Source organism: Oncorhynchus masou, chromosome 31 (assembly GCF_036934945.1).
Source record: "Oncorhynchus masou masou isolate Uvic2021 chromosome 31, UVic_Omas_1.1, whole genome shotgun sequence".
In the NCBI taxonomy this organism is placed as follows: Eukaryota; Metazoa; Chordata; class Actinopteri; order Salmoniformes; family Salmonidae; genus Oncorhynchus; species Oncorhynchus masou.
Window position 1 is genome coordinate 12916171 of NC_088242.1, and position 20288 is coordinate 12936458.

The 20288-nt window shown below is 42.4% G+C and overlaps 1 protein-coding gene across 1 annotated transcript in view; it reads right to left on the reverse strand.

The window, feature by feature from the left end:
* Positions 1 to 20288, reverse strand: part of LOC135523452 (CUB and sushi domain-containing protein 1-like) — a 422532-nt gene that overhangs the window by 156551 nt on the left and 245693 nt on the right. The window contains exons 4-5 of the mRNA XM_064950127.1: positions 13616 to 13810; positions 11573 to 11780 (exon numbers count right to left, since the gene is read on the reverse strand). Of these exons, the coding sequence (XP_064806199.1) occupies positions 11573 to 11780; positions 13616 to 13810 (403 nt within the window). The remainder of the gene's footprint in view (positions 1 to 11572; positions 11781 to 13615; positions 13811 to 20288) is intronic.

The following is a 20288-nucleotide window of genomic DNA, read 5'->3' on the forward strand; positions in this document are numbered from 1 at the left end:
CTTTGGAAACAATGTATGAAAGGTCATGAGGACAAACATATCTGCACTGATGACTTTTACTAGTATTTGATGACCATGGAGAACCTTCCACGCACATTCGACACATCATCATATGACAAAATCCCATGGATGAAATATAATAATGTTTTGCTCACACTTCAAGCCACAACAATTTCTCAACAGTTGGGCACTACATTCTTAGAAAAAAGGGTTCCAAAAGGGTTCTTCGGCTGTCCCCATAGTATAATATTTTTTTGTTCCAGGTAGAACCCTTTTTGGGTTCCATGGAGAACCCTCTATAAAGGTTCTACATGGAATGTGCGTGGAAGGTTATTCTATGGAGACAGTCGAAGAACCCTTTTGGAACCCTTTTTTTCTGAGTACAGCAGCATAGTAAAGCAGAAATAAGGCAAAATGTCTTCCCAATAAAAGGCACAAGGAAAAGGAACAAGAATTAAAAGGAAATGTGCTGCTGTACTCTTAGAAAAAAGGATTCCAACAGGGTTCTTTGGCCGTCCCCATAGAATAATCATTTCTGGTTCCAGGTAGAAACCTTTTGGGTTCCATGTAGAACCCTCTTTAAAGGTTCTACATGGAACCTAAAAGGGTTATTCCTGGAACCAAAATGGGTTCTTCAGAGGGTTCTTCTATGGGGACAGAAGAAGAATCCTTTTAGGTGCTTCTTTTTCCTAAGAGTGTACCTTACAATGGTTGTGCAAAACTTGCTGTCCATACACATTAATCAAAAATATCTGTTGTCACACATGAGGTGTCAAATGCATTCAACATCCATTATTCTGCCTGAGAGTTTATAAGACCTCTATCACCTTCAAAACTTTTTTGCACAATAACATGATTGGCATGACAGCTGACAAATAGAGCCATACATAAAGGGAGTTGGGTCATTGTGGCTTCTGTCAAATACAGTATGTTTCTGATGATCATATCCTAGTCTGAACTTAATTGGTTAAAAGGTGTCACGTGACATAATTTGTCACCATGGAAGCACTTGACACATCTCCTTCATATCCATTGCTAAGTGACTAATGATGCTTCAGGGACACAATTGATACTCATACTGTATTGTGTGCTGTGTAATTTATAGTGGAACTGAGAGTGTTTTAACTGCTTTGCAGATATGAAACAAACAGAAAGTCATAATATCAGTCAAAAATATAAAATACCAGTTTATGCTACAAAACCAACTTTATAGGAGGTTTTAAAAATACATTTAAAAAAACATTGCTGCCTCCATTTGGGATGCACTGTTTAATTTTCAATGACTCAATATTTTGGATAAAAACAGATGAATTTAACTAAGGCTAGGAATTGATGCTCTTTTCGAGGCAAGCAACACTGAAGCATGCACGAGAACACCAGCTGTTCTGGATGACTGTATGATAACGCTCTCGGTAGCCGATGTGAACAAAACCTTTAACCTCACTAGGATACGTGGGACGGTAGCGTCCCACCTGACCAACATCCAGTGAAATTGCAGAGTGCCAAATTCAAAAACAGAAATACTGATGATAAAAATTCAAAAAACATACAAGTGTTATACATAGGTTTAAAGATGAACTTCTTGTTAATCCAACCACGGTGTCAAATTTCAAAAAGGCTTCACGGCGAAAGCATACCATGCGATTATCTGAGAACATAGCCCAGCAGACAAATCATTACAAACAGTAACCAGCCAAGTAGAAGAGTTACACAAGTCAGAAATAGAGATACAATTAATCACTTACCTTTGATGCTCTTCATATGGTTGCACTCAGAAGACATTAATTTACTCAATAGATGTTAGTTTAGTTCGATAAAGTCTCTCTTTATATCCAAAAACCTCAGTTTTGTTCGTGCGTTTTCTTCAGTAATCCACAGGCTCAAACACAGTCACAACAGGCAGACAACAAATCCAAATTGTATCCGTGAAGTTCATAGAAACATGTCAAACGATGTTTATATTCAATCCTCAGGTTGTTTTTAGCCTAAATAATCGATCATATTTAAACCGGACAATAACGTTGTCAATATAAAATGTAAACAAGAAAGGCACACTCTCGAGATTGCTCATGAAAAAGCTCTGTGACACTGTAGGGTCCACTCATTCAGACTGGTCTTACTCCCTCATTTTTCAGAATACAAGCCGGAAACAATTTCTAAAGACTGTTGACATCTAGTGGAAGGCATAGGAAGTGCAATTTGAGTCCTAAGTCAATGGATACTGTAATGGCATTGAATAGAAAACGACAAAAATAAAACAATCCTACGTCCTAGATTGATTTTTTTTCAGGTTTTCCCTTGCCAAATCAGTTCTATTATACTCACAGACAATATTATAACAGTTCTGGAAACTTTAGAGCGTTTTCTATCCAAATCTACAAATTACTTGCATATCCTAGCATCTGGGCCTGCTACTCAGGCCCAGAAGTTGAAAAGGTGAAAAGGTGAAAAGGTGGTGAAAATAGTGCCCCCACCCGAGAGAAGTTAAACAGACCAACATTCACAAAGCTGCTGGGCCAGACTGATTACCAGGATGTGTGCTCAAAGCATGTGCAGACCAACTGTCAAATGTCTTCACTGACATTTTCAACCTCTCCCTGACTTAGTCTGTAATAACCACATGTTTTAAGCAGACCACCATAGTCCCTTTGCCCAAGGAAGCGAAGGTAACCTGCATACATGATTACCGTCCGTGGCACTCAAGTAGGTAGCCATGAAGTGCTTTGAAAGGCTGGTCATGGCTCACATCAACAGCATCCTCCCGGACACCCTAGACCCACTCCAATTCGCATACCACCCCAACAGATCCACAGATGATGTAATCTCAATCGCACTCCACACTGCCCTTTCTCACCTGGACAAAAGTAACACCTATGTGAGAATGCTGTTCACTGACTACAGCTCAGTGTTCAACACCATAGTGCCCACGAAGCTCATCACTAAGCTAAGGACTCTGGGACTTAACACCTCCCTCTGCAACTGGATCCTGGACTTCTTGACGGACCGCCCCTGGACCCATACAAATCAGCTAGGTTTGACAATCTGGACCCTCTATTTCTGAAACTATCCGCCGCCATTGTCGCAACCCCTATTACCAGCTTGTTCAACCTCTCTTTTGTATCGTCTGAGATCCCCAAGGATTGGAAAGCTGCCGCGGTCATCCCCCTCTTCAAAGTGGGAGACACCCTGGACCCAAACTGTTACAGCCCTATATCCATCCTGCCCTGCCTATCTAAGGTCTTTATTATATCCCATTTAGCAGACGCTTTTGTCCAAAGCGACTTACAAGTCGGCTGGGGCCACTACTTTTACATATGGGTGGTCCCAGCGGGAATCGAACCCACGACGCTTGGCGTTGCAAGCGCCATGCTCTACCGACTGAGCCACACAGGACCCTTCAAAAGCCAAGTCAACAAACAGATCACTGACCATCTCGAATCCCACAGTACCTTCTCCGCTGTGCAATCCGGTTTCCGAGCCGGTCATGGGTGCACCTCAGCCACACTCAAGGTACTAAACGATATCATAACCGCCATCGATAAAAGACAGTACTGTGCAGCCGTCTTCATCAACCTGGCCAAGGCTTTCGACTCTGTCAATCACGATATTCTTATTGGCAGACTCAGTTGCCTCGGTTTTTCTAATGACTGCCTCGCCTGGTTCATCAGCTACTTTGCAGACAGAGTTCAGTGTGTCAAATCGGAGGGCATGTTGTCCGGTCCTCTGGCAGTCTCTATGGGGATACCACAGGGTTCAATTTTTGGGCTGACTCTTTTCTCTGTATATATCAATGATGTTGCACTTGCTGCGGGCAATTCCCTGATCCACTTCTACGCAGACGACACCATTCGGTATACTTCTGGCCCTTCCTTGGACACTGTGCTATCTAACCTCCAAACGAGCTTCAATACCATACAACACTCCTTCCGTGGCCTCCAACTGCTCTTAAACGCTAGTAAAACCAAATGCATGCTTTTCAACCATTCGCTGCCTGCACCCGCACGTCCGACTAGCATCACCACCCTGGATGGTTCCGACCTAGAATATGTGGACATCTATAAGTACCTAGGTGTCTGGCTAGACTGTAAACTCTCCTTCCAGACTCATATCAAACATCTCCAATCCAAAATCAAATCGAGAGTTGGCTTTCTATTTCGCAACAAAGCCTCCTTCACTCACACCGTTTTACCCTAGTAAAACTGACTATCCTACCGATCCTCGACTTCGGTGATGTCATCTACAAAATAGCTTCCCAATACTCTACTCAGCAAACTAGATGCAGTTTATCACAGTGCCATCCGTTTTGTTACTAAAGCACCTTATACCACCCACCACTGTGACCTGTATGCTCTAGTCGGCTGGCCCTCGCTACATATTCGTCGCCAGACCCACTGGCTCCAGATCATCTACAAGTCCATGCTAGGTAAAGCTCCGCCTTATCTCAGTTCACTGGTCACGATGGCAACACCCACCCGTAGCACGCGCTCCAGCAGGTGTATCTCACTGATCATCCCTAAAGCCAACACCTCATTTGGCCGCCTGTCCTTCCAGTTCTCTGCTGCCTGTGACTGGAACGAATTGCAAAAATCGCTGAAGTTGGAAACTTTTATTTCCCTCACCAACTTTAAACATCTGCTATCTGAGCAGCTAACCGATCGCTACAGCTGTACATAGTCCATATGTAAATAGCCCACCCAATTTACCTACCTCATCCCCATACTGTTTTTATTTATTTACTTTTCTGCTCTTTTGCACACCAGTATCTCTACTTGCACATGATCATCTGATCATTTATCACTCCAGTGTTAATCTGCTAAATTGTAAATATTCGCTCCTATGGCCTATTTATTGCCTACCCCCTCATGCCTTTTGCACACAATGTATATAGACTCTTTTTTTCTACTGTGTTATTGACTTGTTTATTGTTTACTCCATGTGTAACTTTGTGTTCTTGTCTGTTCACACTGCTATGCTTTATCTTGGTCAGGTCGCAGTTGTAAATGAGAACTTGTTCTCAACTAGCCTACCTGGTTAAATAAAGGTGAAATAAAAAATAATATAAATAAATATAGGTGGTAAGAGTAGGCAGCAACACGTCTGCCACGCTGATCCTTAACACTGGGGCCCGTCAGGAGTGTGTACTTAGTCCTCTCCTGTATTCCCTGTTCACCCATGACTGCGTGGCAAAACATGACTCCAACACCATCATTAAGTTTGCTGACGACACAACAGTTGTAGGCCTGATCACCGACAACAATGAGACGGACTATAGAGAGGAGGTCAGAGAACTGGCAGTGTGGTACCAGGACAACAACCTCTCCCTCAATGTGAGCAAGACAAAGGAGCTGATCATGGATTACAAGAAAAGGCGGGCCGAACAGGCCCCTATTAACATTGACAGGCTGTAGTGGAGCGGGTCGAGAGTTTCAAATTCCTTGGTGTCCACATCACCAACGAACTATCATGGTCCAAACATACCAAGACAGTTAATAGCCGATGTTGTCCTGGCACCCCACTGTCAGGTCTCTGACCTCCTCCTTGTAGGCTGTCTCGCCATTGTCGGTGATCACGCATACCACTGTTGTGTCGTCAGCAAACTTAATGATTGTGTTGGGGTTGGGTTTGGCCACAGAGTCGTGGGTGAACAGGGAGTACAGGATGGGACTAAGCCCGCACCCCTGAGGATCCCCAGTGTTGAGGATAAGCATTGCAGATGTGTTGTTGCCTACCCTTACCACCTGGGGGCAGCCCATCAGGAAGTCCAGGATCCAGTTGCAGAGGGAAGTGTTTAGTTCCAGGGTCCTTAGCTTGTGATGAGCTTTGAGGTCACTATGGTATTGCACGCTGAGCTGTAGTCAATGAACAGCATTATTACATAGGTGTTCCTTTTGTCCAGGCGGGAAAGGCCAGTGTGGAGTGCTATTGCCTCATCTGTGGATCTGTTGGGGCGGTATGCGAGTTGGAGAGGGTCTAAGGTTTCCGGCATGATGTACCTTCGTTAGATTTTAGCTCATATTGCTCTGGATAGCAGTAGTTGTTGATCTTGATGTTGTTAATGTGCATATAGGGAAAGATAGTCTACCTTTTTATGGTTGTCATTGGCTGTCAGCTCATTGGCTGTCTAGCTAGCTTTGTTTGACTCAGATTGGTGCTTATTTGACAACGATACAGTCGTTCAAGTGATGACTGACCACGCCATCGGCGTGCCATGAAGGTGTTGCTCTCTAACCAAATATGGTATCCTTTAGGATATACTACACCCCTAAATGATATTGTGAAGTCTTGTTACCTTACCTTCTAGGCTCTCCAAGGAATACATATGAATGTGATTTGACTCATTGAAACAACGTTTAGGGATTCCTTTCTTTGCAAATTGAACGAGATGAAATACAAAATCAATCGTGCATGCTATCTGGACCTTTTTATGATATGAAAAAGGATTTTATCTAACAAAACTACACTTCCTGTTATCTCTGGGACCCTTTGGATGATAAATCAGAGCAAGATTTCAGAATGTAAGTACACACATTTCACCTTCAGAGGTGAATTTATCAAACCTATCCCGGTGACAGAAGTGTCTTCTTGTTAGGAGCTCTCAAACAATAGCATGGCATATTTTGCAGTAATAGCTACTGTAAATTGGACAGTACAGTTATATTAACAAGAATTTAAGCCTTCAGCCGAAAGAAGACACTTATATGTACCGACATTTGTTGTTTCTCTAAAATCTGCATACTTGACATAATGCGCTGCATGATTTACAGAAAAAATGTTGTCATCCTTCCCGAGGATGTATTTGAACAGATTTTAACAAGATTCCATGTTGCTAAAATGCTGTCAGTTCCACTTTAAGCAAGCTTTCGAAACTTCTGAAAATACCCTTTCGAAGCGAATATGCCATTTGGGTGACATCAACATTGATTTTAACAGCTCAAGTTGAAAATATCCCTTGTGCTGACGGTGTCTCAGGGAGAGTTGGGATATGTTGGGCAGGGTAGCCTAGTGGTTAGAGCGTTGGACTAGTAACCGGAAGGTTGCAAGTTCAAACCCCCGATCTGACAAGGTACAAATCTGTCGTTCTGCCCCTGAACAGGCAGTTAACCCACTGTTCCTAGGCTGTCATTGAAAATAAGAATGTGTTCTTAACTGACTTGCCTGGTTAAATAAAGGTAAAAATTTAAATTAAAAAAATATATCATTCCAAAACACGTGTATTAATACACACTTGTACATGTGAAATAGGAACAAATATAAGCACCCACCAAATGATAGTATTATTGGTCATTTGAATCACATTTATGAATTAAATAAATGATCTTGACATTGGCTAAAGAGTTTAATAATGAAATGAACATATTTATTGTGCTATGAAGAGTGACAAAATCTGGCATGACAGCTTGTCAGGCACCTGCCTGCCAGAATCATGTGGTGGAAATTGCTTCAGGAAAGCCTTTCAGGGAGCTCCCTAAGAGCACGATATGTATCAGGCATCAATACAGGAATTTGACCACCTGTCAGTTGTCACTCTTGTTCACCAAGTCTCATTCCTTCATGTCTGTTTGTATATCAATCACAAATCCTCACCTCTTGTGTCAACGACGTATCAGTGACCAATATATAATATTTTATAATCGTATTCATTTGTCTAAGTTTAATTAATTCAGACAGAAGCAGCCCGTCTGACATGGTTCCTCCTGACACCAGGGGGCGGCAGAGACCGCCCTAGAGACTTTTATTGGACTCAGGCGTGTGTTATTATTTCATGATTGTGTCCCTGTTAAAAGAGGTGTGTTTTATGTGGTCCTTTGCAGAAGCTTGAATTGTTTACTGTGTGCGTTCTTTTGTGTCCTGAGTGAGTGGTTGAGACTTAGTGTTTGCTGTTTTTTCCCCCCAAGTGTACTGTGATCCTGTGGCTATTGTTTCTCAGTAAAGTATTATGTTTATCTTTAACTACTGATTCCTTGTCTGGTCTCTTCTCTGCACCTGGGTCCAACCTCACCACGTCACACTGTCAACTCCATGTGAAGTGTCAATATAAAGTCAGCAAAAAAGAAAAGTCTCTTTTTCAGGACCCTGTCTTTCAAAGATCCTCAATAAAAATCAAAATAACTTTACAGATCGTCATTGTAAAGGGTTTAAACATTGTTTCCCATGCTTGTTCAATGAACCATAAACAATTAATGAACATGCACCTGTGGAACAGTCGTTAAGACAATAACAGCTTACAGATGGTAAGCAATTAAGGTCAGAGTTATGAAACCTTAGGACACTAAAGAGGCCTTTCTACTGACTCTGAAAAACACCAAAGGAAAGATGCCCAAGGTCCCTGCTCATCTGCATGAACGTGCCTTAGGCATGCTGCAAGGAGGCATGAGGAATGCAGATGTGGCCAGGGCAATAAATTGCAATGTCCGTAATGTGAGATGCCTAAGACAGCGCTACAGGGAGACAGTATGGACAGCTGGTCGTCCTCACAGTGGCAGACCACATGTAACAACACCTGCACAGGATTGGTACATCTGAACATCACACCTGTGGGACAGGTACAACAACAACTGCCTGAGTTACACCAGGAACGCACAATCCCTCCATCAGTGCTCAGCTTGTCCGCAATAGACTGAGAGAGGTTGTGGGCTTGTTGTAAGGAAGGTCCTCACCAGACATCACCGGCAACAACGTCACCTATGGGCACAAACCCACCATCGCTGGACCAGACAGGACTGGCAAAAAGTCACGCTTTTGTCTCACCAGGGGTGAAGGTCAGATTCGTGTTTATTGCCGAAAGAATGAGCGTTACACGAGGTCTGCACTCTGGAGCGGAATCAATTTTGCAAATTTATTTGCAAATAAATTCATTCAAAATACTACAATGTGATTTTCTGGATTTTTTTTCTCATTTTGTCTGTCATAGTTGAAGTGTACCTATGATGAAAATTACAGGCCTCTCTCATCTTTTTAAGTAGGAGAACTTGCACAATTGGTGGCTGACTAAATACTTTTTGCCCCACTTTACATGAGAGAGAAACCCCTCTTATTGAATTCTAACTACATATACAAATGAAATGAGATGGTTGCTTTATTGTAAATGGGATATTATGTGACATAACTACCAATTAATTTGCCATAATTATATTATGCTGTTTACTGCATCGGATGTAATTGATCACCCAGCTGTGTGCAAACAAACCACATCCTGAAAGCAAGCATGCTGCTGTTTTTCGACGCCAACCCACCACTAGTGTGCATGGCCAAAGAGCTCTATTTTCATGTCATCTGACCATAGCACCAGTTCCAATCCAAGTGCCATTTATCTAACCAACTCCAGGCGGTGCTATGGTCAGATGCCATGAAAATAGTGCTATAATGCCATCCACATCAGTGGTGGGTTTGGCAGAAGCATATTCAGAAAAGTTCCTCAAACCTTTGGTAAAATAAGTCTAGTGGTTTGTTGAAGTCCAGAAAAATTATACTATTCAGTATAAATATTACTTGGGAGTCAAAGCAAATACTACATGTTGCCAATTAGACAATAGTTGTTCCACGAATAGAGTGCCTTTCATGCCCTTCAGACATTATATGGGTATGTTCGATTTGAAACACTACATTTAACAGTTGGCTCAAATACATCTACGCTGTAACTAAACTAAACCATGTTAAACATTTTAATAGCAGTGTGTTTTCATTAAAACAATTTTAAACCATTTAACCCCAAGATTTTCCCTCGTTTTCACCATCATTGTAAAGTCCTAGCTATTTTGTTGCTTTGGGAAAATCATATCTAAAGATTTTTAATGTGAATAGTGATACATTTACATTTGTCCCCCAGCTTTAAAGTCAACCCTATACCGTGAGCTAAACTCTTGTTTCAATCTGGTAAAACTATTCCTTTAAAATATATATTTAACAAATAACATTTCAAATAATATTCAAATATGCAGAAATGTACTTGGGACTTTCAACAGGACTTGAAACCCATTGAAAACCTGTGGTTTGAATTCAAGATGGCAGTCCATGATGGCAGTCCATAAGCAAAGAGAATGGATATCCATTATCTGGAAATATTCTGTATGGAAGAATGGTCTAAGATCCCCCCCCCCCCCCCCCCAATGTGTCCTCCAAACACATAAAACATTTTAATAAAAGGAATCAGTGTCATTAGCCTGAAAACAGGGGTGCCAATCATTTTGACCATTTTTTAATTTTTATTTTACTCGTGAACAAAATATTTATCTGAATTTCCCAACTTTTTGGAGTATACAATATTATTTATTATATCCAGTCTTTTTTGGTCATCTTCATCAATAGTTATGGACCCCATTGTATCATGAGATGGTGCAGTAACGCAGATATTCATAAAAATATATATACAAAAATATGTTTTATTGTGACATACACCAGATAGGTGCAGTGAAATGTGTTGTTGTACAGGGTCATAGTAGTACGGCACACTTGGAACAAATTAGGGGTTAGTGCCTTGCTCAAGGGCACATTGGCAGATTTTTCACCTTGTCAGCTCAGGTATTCGAACCAGCCATATTTCAGTTACTGGCCCAACACTCTAACTGCTAGGCCATTATAGGCCATTATATCATGAAACTAATATGATATCGATATTGTACTGAACATTTTTACTGACATTTATACAGATTTTCCATATCGGTGGTGATCACTAGTGTTATAGTGTGGACACTATATACATAATTACATTGAATATGTATTGTACTTACCTGCAGTATAGTATGATTGCTATTCATGTGTGCATGGTTATTATTGCCAATGACTGTGACCTTTCCCCTTGGACGATGTCATCACCCCGATGGATCTGTAGAATGTGACTCTACCACATGTTGAGTGGGCTGTATCGTTTAGCTGTATTTGCACCATTTGTACATGGCTGTACACCTTTTATTTCTTAAGTTGAAAGTAAAGGAAAATAATATTGAAATGCGTGTGGGCATTCCTTGTCAAGTTACCACAACTAGTGTGAAGGACGTTGGAATGAGGGTGTCCTAAAATGGACACATTGTTTTTAAATGGAATTCCCTAACAGAAATGGAAGCCTAATCAACAGTCTTGAAAGGTAGTTTCAACAGTCTTCACCGGCTGTGTATGTGTTTAAATACAGATATTTCATCCCATTCTGCTCAGAACACACTATAGTGCTCTGCATTGCAGTAGCATTCCGTTGACAATAGGCCTTGAATATTATTTTGTCAAGGAATTCTCAAATGAACCGGTTATTGAAGTGTCAGGTTTCAAGACCTGAAATGTCTCAGCTCTTGACAAGACAAACTTAAACATAATGATATATTCTCCAAAAGTGGTGTGAGGTCCTGTACAACTTTAGTGACTCATCTTTGCATTCTCACAATGGAAAATAATGGTCTGTTATTGACATACTGGGATCAACCGTATAACACAAAAACACTAACTTAAATAGCTTTCATACATTTGTGAATCACCATAAATTACTTTGCTAGCAATCAGCAGAGCAGTGATGCCATGACAGTTGCCACCATTAGAATACAAGGAATTAGGTGCTTTAATTATATTATGTTTGTTAATTACTTACCATATTGATGGTGCCTCAGTCCCACTTATCTCCAGGAAGTCGTATCTGTCTTCCAGCTGGAAATCGCTGAAGACTAGGGCGATGGTATCTCCTGGTTCAGCCAGAATACTCCATGTGCAGTCTGCATTATTCTCATACTCTGAGGGGAAGTGTGGACTTGATATTGTCCCTGTTGTTCCCCTCAATGTCCCACCACAAGCTCCTTCAGCTAAAATTAAAAAAATAAGTGAGAGACAAATGCATTACTGACTGGGTCACAACTTGCTCTTCTAAAATAAATCAGTCTCGACTGAGTCCTGACTCTCTATTGTTTCAGCTCCTATTGAGTGGACAAATATTTACTAGTAAGAGATTAAGGTTTTACAGCAACTAAGATTGGCCTTGTTCCTGACACAAGATTGGCAAATCTGTAAAATAAATGTGGTTGTTGTTGCAAGTTGAACAACCAAAAGTGGCCATTGGAAGCTCCTGCCTTGTGACCTTCCTAAGACCTCTAAAACCTATGATTTGATACTTCAGGTTCAAGGATAATCCAGGATCAACACAACTAAATGATGATCCAGGATCAACACAACTAAATGAAGATCCAGGATCAACACAACTAAATGAAGATCCAGGATCAACACAACTAAATGATGATCCAGGATCAACACAACTAAATGACGATCCAGGATCAACACAACTAAATAACGATCCAGGATCAACACAACTAAATGACGATCCAGGATCAACACAACTAAATGACGATCCAGGATAAACACAACTAAATGAGGATCCAAGATCAACACAACTAAATGATTATCCAGGATCAACACAACTAAATGATGATCCAGGATCAACACAAGTAAATGATTATCCAGGATCAACACAACTAAATGAAGATCCAGGATCAACACAACTAAATGAAGATCCAGGATCAACACAACTAAATGACAATCCAGGATCAACACAACTGAATGACGATCCAGGATCAACACAACTGAATGATGATCCAGGATCAACACAACTAAATTATGATCCAGGATCAACACAACTAAATGATGATCCAGGATCAACACAACTAAATGATGATCCAGGATCAACACAACTAAATGAAGATCCAGGATCAACACAACTAAATGATGATCCAGGATCAACACAACTAAATGACGATCCAGGATCAACACAACTGAATGACGATCCAGGATCAACACAACTGAATGATGATCCAGGATCAACACAACTAAATGACGATCCAGGATCAACACAACTAAATAAGGATCCAAGATCAACACAACTAAATGATTATCCAGGATCAACACAACTAAATGATGATCCAGGATCAACACAAGTAAATGATTATCCAGGATCAACACAACTAAATGAAGATCCAGGATCAACACAACTAAATGAAGATCCAGGATCAACACAACTAAATGACAATCCAGGATCAACACAACTGAATGACGATCCAGGATCAACACAACTGAATGATGATCCAGGATCAACACAACTAAATTATGATCCAGGATCAACACAACTAAATGATGATCCAGAATCAACACAACTAAATGCTGATCCAGGATCAACACAACTGAATGATGATCCAGGATCAACACAACTGAATGATGATCCAGGATCAACACAACTAAATGATGATCCAGGATCAACACAACTAAATGACGATCCAGGATCAACACAACTGAATGATGATCCAGGGTCAGCACAGCTAAATGACGATCCAGGATCAACACAACTAAATGATGATCCAGGATCAACACAACTAAATGATGATCCAGGATCAACACAACTAAATGACGATCCAGGATCAATGCAGCTAAATGATGATCCAGGATCAACACAGCTAAATGATGATCCAGGATCAACACAGCCAAATGATGATCTAGGATCAACACAACTAAATGATGACCCAGGACCAACACAACTGAATGATGATGCAGGATCAACACAGCTAAATGATGATGCAGGGAATTTCTTACCCTCCAAACAGTATTGTAAAATAACATGATATTATATGTAAATACACTACAAACTGTGTCTTACCCCGACAAAATGGTGCTGGAAAGTCCCACGATGCACCGGTACCTGGACTCACAATACAAGTGAGTGCAGCATGTCCCTCCAGTATATATCCCATGAGACAACTGTAACGGATCTTGTCTCCAATGTTGTACCTTGTTCCATGAATTACTCCTTTTGGTATCAACCCTGGATTTCCACATGTGTGACTTGGTAGCACTGAAAAACAAAACAAAAGATAATACTTTTAATTCCATGGCAGACCCCAGTGTTATTCTGTTGTCGAGTCTAGCACAGGGCTTTCCAAACTTGTTTTGGGCCGTGAACCCGTTTTGGCATGAAAAATTATATGAACCAAGAGCGATTATTTCTTTCACGACTCCACAATGCTGGTCCAGCACCAAGATAATTTCAGGTCCTCATCACCCACAAGAATATAAGAGTCCCATACTCAACCACCTCTGTTCTGTCACAACAGTGGAGTCAACTTCCATCTTTCACAAAGACAATTTGAAGGTAAATTATATAATATTGTGTAGTTCTGCTAGTCAGTTTTTATGGTTACATTTACTGTTCCACTTTATTTGTACACTGAACAAAAATATAAACACAACATGCAACAATTTCAAAGATTTTACTGAGTTACGGTTCATGTAAGGAAATCAGTAACTCTATGGATTTCACATGACTGGTAGGGGTGTGGATCAAAAAACCAGACAGTATCTGGTGTGACCACCATTTGTCTCATGCAGCGAGATACATCTCCTTCGCATAGAGTTGATCAGGCTGTTGATTGTGGCCTATGGAATGTTGTACCACTCTTCTTCATTGGCTGTGTAAAGTTGTTGGATATTGGTTGGAACTGGAACACGCTGCATCCCAAACATGTTCAATGGGTGACATGTCTGTTGAGTATATAGGCCATGGAAGAACTGGAAAAAAGAATCCTTCCAGGAATTGTGTACAGATCCTTGCTACACGGGGCAATGCATTATCATGCTGGCGGCGGTTGAATGGCATGACAATGGGCCTCAGGATCTCATGATGGTATCTCTGTGCATTCAAATTGCCATCGATAAAATGCAATTGTGTTCATTGCCCTTAGCTTATGCCAGCCCACTTCTCTAGGGTGCCAGTGGCCATCGAAGGTGCCAGTGGCCATCGAAGGTCAGTTACAACGTCGAACAGCAGCCAGGTCAAGTCAATGACAACTGCACACACATTTTAGAGTGGCCTTTGATTGTCCCCAGCACAAGGTGCACCTGTGTAATGATCATGCTGTTTAATCAGCTTTTGGATACGCCACATTTCTTAGGTGGATGTATTATCTTGGCAAATGGTGCCATGAAAACGACTTCTCCCTCAACCACAACAAAATTAAGGAGCTGATCGTGGACTTCAGGAAAGAGCAGAGGGAGCACGCCCCTATCCACATCGACAGGACCGCAGTAGAGAAGGTGGAAAGCTTCAAGTTCCTCTGCGTACACATCACTGTCAATCTGGAATGGTCCACCCACATAGACAGTGTGGTGAGGCTTGGCCCCTAAGACCCTCACAAACTTTTACAGATGCACAATTGAGAGCATCCTGTTGGGCTGTATCACAACCTGGTATGGCAACTGCACTGCCCGCAACCGCAGTGCTCTCCAGAGGGTGGTGCGGTCTGTCCAAAGCGTCACCGGGGGCACACTGCCTTCCCACCAGGACACCTACAGCACCCAATGTCACAAGAAGGCCAAAAAGATCAAAGACATCAACCACCCGAGCCACGGCCTGTTCAGCCCGCTATCATCCAGAACCAAATAAAATCAAAGTTTATTTGTCACGTGTGGCGAATACAACAGGTGTAAACCTTGAAAGGTGTGAAACCAGTGAAATGCTTACTTACAGGCTCTAACCAATGGTGCCAAAAAAGATATATATGTGTGTGTGTGTGTGTGTGTGTGTGTGTAAGTAAAGAAATAAAACAACAGTAGAAAGACATTTGAAAAAAAGAGTAGCAAGGCTATTTACCGACACCTGTTAGTCAGGCTTATTGAGGTAGTATGTACATGTACAGTGCCTTGCGAAAGTATTCGGCCCCCTTGAACTTTGCGACCTTGCCACATTTCAGGCTTCAAACATAAAGATATAAAACTGTATTTATTGTGAAGAATCAACAACATTTGGGACACAATCATGAAGTGGAACGACATTTATTGGATATTTCAAAAAATTGTAACAAATCAAAACAGAAAAATTGGGCGTGCAAAATTATTCAGCCCCCTTAAGTTAATACTTTGTAGCGCCACCTTTTGCTGCGATTACAGCTGTAAGTCGCTTGGGGTATGTCTCTATCAGTTTTGCACATCGAGAGACTGAAATTTTTTCCCATTCCTCCTTGCAAAACAGCTCGAGCTCAGTGAGGTTGGATGGAGAGCATTTGTGAACAGCGGTTTTCAGTTCTTTCCACAGATTCTCGATTGGATTCAGGTCTGGACTTTGACTTGGCCATTCTAACACCTGGATATGTTTACTTTTGAACCATTCCATTGTAGATTTTGCTTTATGTTTTGGATCATTGTCTTGTTGGAAGACAAATCTCCGTCCCAGTCTCAGGTCTTTTGCAGACTCCATCAGGTTTTCTTCCAGAATGGTCCTGTATTTGGCTCCATCCATCTTCCCATCAATTTTAACCATCTTCCCTGTCCCTGCTGAAGAAAAGCAGGCCCAAACCATGATGCTGCCACCACCATGTTTGACAGTGGGGATGGTGTGTTCATTGTGATGAGCTGTGTTGCTTTTACGCCAAACATAACGTTTTGCATTGTTGCCAAAAAGTTCAATTTTGGTTTCATCTGACCAGAGCACCTTCTTCCACATGTTTGGTGTGTCTCCCAGGTGGCTTGTGGCAAACTTTAAACAACACTTTTTATGGATATCTTTAAGAAATGGCTTTCTTCTTGCCACTCTTCCATAAAGGCCAGATTTGTGCAGATTTGTGCAATATACGACTGATTGTTGTCAGCTGTAGATCTCTGCAGTTCATCCAGAGTGATCATGGGCCTCTTGGCTGCATCTCTGATCAGTCTTCTCCTTGTATGAGCTGAAAGCTTAGAGGGATGGCCAGGTCTTGGTAGATTTGCAGTGGTCTGATACTCCTTCCATTTCAATATTATCGCTTGCACAGTGCTCCTTCGGATGTTTAAAGCTTGGGAAATCTTTTTGTATCCAAATCCGGCTTTAAACTTCTTCACAACGGTATCTCGGACCTGCCTGGTGAGTTCCTTGTTCTTCATGATGCTCTCTGCGCTTTTAACGGACCTCTGAGACTATCACAGTGCAGGTGCATTTATACGGAGACTTGATTACACACAGGTGGATTGTATTAATTATCATTAGTCATTTAGGTCAACATTGGATCATTCAGAGATCCTCACTGAACTTCTGGAGAGATTTTGCTGTACTGAAAGTAAAGGGGCTGAATAATTTTGCACGCCCAATTTTTCAGTTTTGATTTGTTAAAAAATGTTGAAATATCCAATAAATGTCGTTCCACTTTATGATTGTGTCCCACTTGTTGTTGATTCTTCACAAAAAAATACAGTTTTATATCTTTATGTTTGAAGCCTGAAATGTGGCAAAAAGTCGCAAAGTTCAAGGGGGCCGAATACTTTCGCAAGGCACTGTAGGTATCGTTAAAGTGACTGTGCATATATAATGAACAGAGACTAGCAGAAGCGTAAAAAGAGGGGTTGGTGGGACACAATGCAGATAGCCCGCTTAGCCAATGTGCAGGAGCACTGGTTGGTCGGGCCAATTGAGGTAGTATGTACATGAATGTATAGTTAAAGTGACTATGCATATAAGATAAACAGAGATTAGCAGCAGCGTAAAAGAGGGGTTGGGGGGGCACACAATGCAAATAGTCTGGGTAACCATTGGTTACCTGTTCAGGAGTCTTATGGCTTGAGAAGCCTTTTTGTCCTAGACTTGGCACTCTGGTACCGCTTGCCATGCGGTATTAGAGAGAACAGTCTATGACTGGGGTGGCTGGGGTCTTTGACAATTTTTCGGGCCTTCCTCTGACACTGCCGGGTGTAGAGGGCCTGGATGGCAGGCAGCTTTGCCCCAGTGATGTACTGGGCCGTCCGCACTACCCTCTGAAGTGCCTTGCAGTCGGAGGCCGAGCAATTGCAATGCCAGGCAGTGATGCAACCGGTCAGGATGCTCTCGATGTTGCAGCTTTAGAACCTTTTGAGGATCTCAGGACCCATGCCAAATCTTTTTAGTTTCCTGAGGGGGAATATGCTTTGTCATGCCCTCTTCACGACTGTCTTGGTGTGTTTGGTCCAATCTAGTTTGTTGTTGATGTGGACACAAAGGAATTTGAAGCTCTAAACCTGCTCCACTACAGCCCCGTCGATGAGAATGGGGACGTGCTCGGTGCTCCTTTTCCTGTAGTCCACAATAATCTCCTTAGTCTTGATTACATTGAGGGATAGGTTGTTATTCTGGCACCACCCGGCCAGGTCTCTGACCTCCTCCCTATAGGCTCTCGTCGTTGCCGGTGATCAGGACTACCACTGTTGTGTCGTCAGCAAACTTAATGATGGTGTTGGAGTAGTGCCTGGCCATGCAGTTGTGGGTGAACAGGGAGTACAGGAGGGGACTGAGCACGCACCCCTGTGGAGCTCCAGTATTGAGGATCAGCGTGGCAGATGTGTTCCTACCTACCCTCACCACCTGGGGGCGGCCTGTCAGGAAGTCCAGGATCCTTAGCTTAGTGATGGGCTTTGAGGGTACTATGGTGTTGAACGCTGAGCTGTTGTCAATGAACAGCATTCTCACATAGGTGTTCCTTTTGTCCAGGTGGGAAGGGCAGTGTGGAGTGCAATAGAGATTGCATCATCTGTGGATCTGTTTGGGCGGTATGCAAATTGGAGTGGGTCTAGGGTTTCTGGGATAATGGTGTTGATGTGAGCCATTACCAGCCTTTCAAAGTACTTCATGGCTACAGACGTGAGTGCCACGGGTCTGTAGTCATTTAGGCAGGTTGCCTTTGTGTTCTTGGGCTCAGGGACTATGGTGGTCTGCTTGAAGCATGTTGGTATTATAGACTCAATCAGGGACATGTTGAAAATGTCAGTGAAGACACCTGCCAGTTGGTCAGCACATGCCCGGAGCACACGTCCTGGTAATCCATCTGGCAATGCAGCCTTGTGTATGTTGACCTGTTTAAAGGTCTTTCTCACGTCGGCTACAGAGAGCGTGATCACACAGTCGTCCGGAACAGCTCACGCTCTCATGCATGCCTCAGTGTTGCTTGCCTCGAAGCGAGCATAGAAGTGATTTAGCTCGTCTGGTAGGCTCGTGTCACTGGGCAGCTCGCGGCTGTGCTTCCCTTTGTAGTCTGTAATAGTTTGCAAGCCCTGCCACATCCGACGAGCGTCGGAGCCGTTGTAGTATGATTCAATCTTCGCCCTGTATTGACGCTTTGCCTGTTTGATGGTTCGTCGCAGGGCATAGCGGGATTTCGTGTAAGCTTCCGGGTTAGAGTCCTGCACACTGAAAGTGGCAGCTCTACCCTTTAGCTCAGTGCGAATGTTGCCTGTAATCCATGGCTTCTGGTTGGGGTATGTATGTACAGTCACTGTGGGCACGACGTCCTCAATGCACTTATTGATAAAACCAGTGACTGATGTGGTGTATTCCTCAATGTCATCGGAAGAATCCCAGAACATGTTCCAGTCTGTGATAGCAAAGCAGTTCTGTAGTTTAGCATCTGCTTCATCTGACCATGTTTTTATCGACCAAGTCACTGGTGCTTCCTGCTTTAATTTTTGCTTGTAAGCAGGAATCACGAGGATAGAGTTGTGGTCGGATTTATCAAATAGAGGGCGAGGGAGAGCTTTTTCTCGTCTCTGTGTGTGGAGTACATCTGTGTCCTGTTGCACATTTAACATGTTGATAGAGATTTGGTAGAACTGATTTAAGTTTCCCTGCATTAAAGTCTCCGGCCACTAGGAGTGCCGCCTCTGGGTGAGGTGTTTCCTGTTTGCTTATTTCCTTATACAGCTGCGGTCTTAGTGCCGGCATCTGTCTGTGGTGGTAAATAAACAGCCACGAAAAGTATAGCTGAGAACTTTCTAGGCAAGTCGTGTGGCCTGCAATTTATCATAATATACTCTACTTCAGACAAGCAAAATCTAGAGACATCCTTAGATTTCATGCACCAGCTGTTGTTTTCAAATATGCACAGACCGCCCCCCCTGGTCTTACCGGAGTGTGCTGTTCTATCCTGCCGGTGCAGCGTGTATCCTTCTAACTGAATATCCATGACGTCATTCAGCCACGATTCCGTGAAGCATAGGATATTACAGTTTTTTATGTCCTGTTGGTAGGATATTCGTGATCTTACCTTGTCTAGTTTATTGTCCAATGATTGCATGTTGGCGAGTAATATTGACGGTAACTGCAGCTTTCCTAGTTGTCTTCTGCAGGTCCGGACGAAGCATCCGGATCTCTGTCCTCTCTGTCGCTTCCTTTTGTGAATAATTGGGATTTCTGCCCTGTGGGTTGTTTGGAGAATATCGTGTGAGTCCTGCTTGCTGCTGTTGTTGTTGTTGTTGAAGAAATCTTTGTCTAATCCGAGGTGAGTGATTGCTGTCCTGATATCCAGAAGCTCTTTGTCTAATCCGAGGTGAGTGATCGCTGT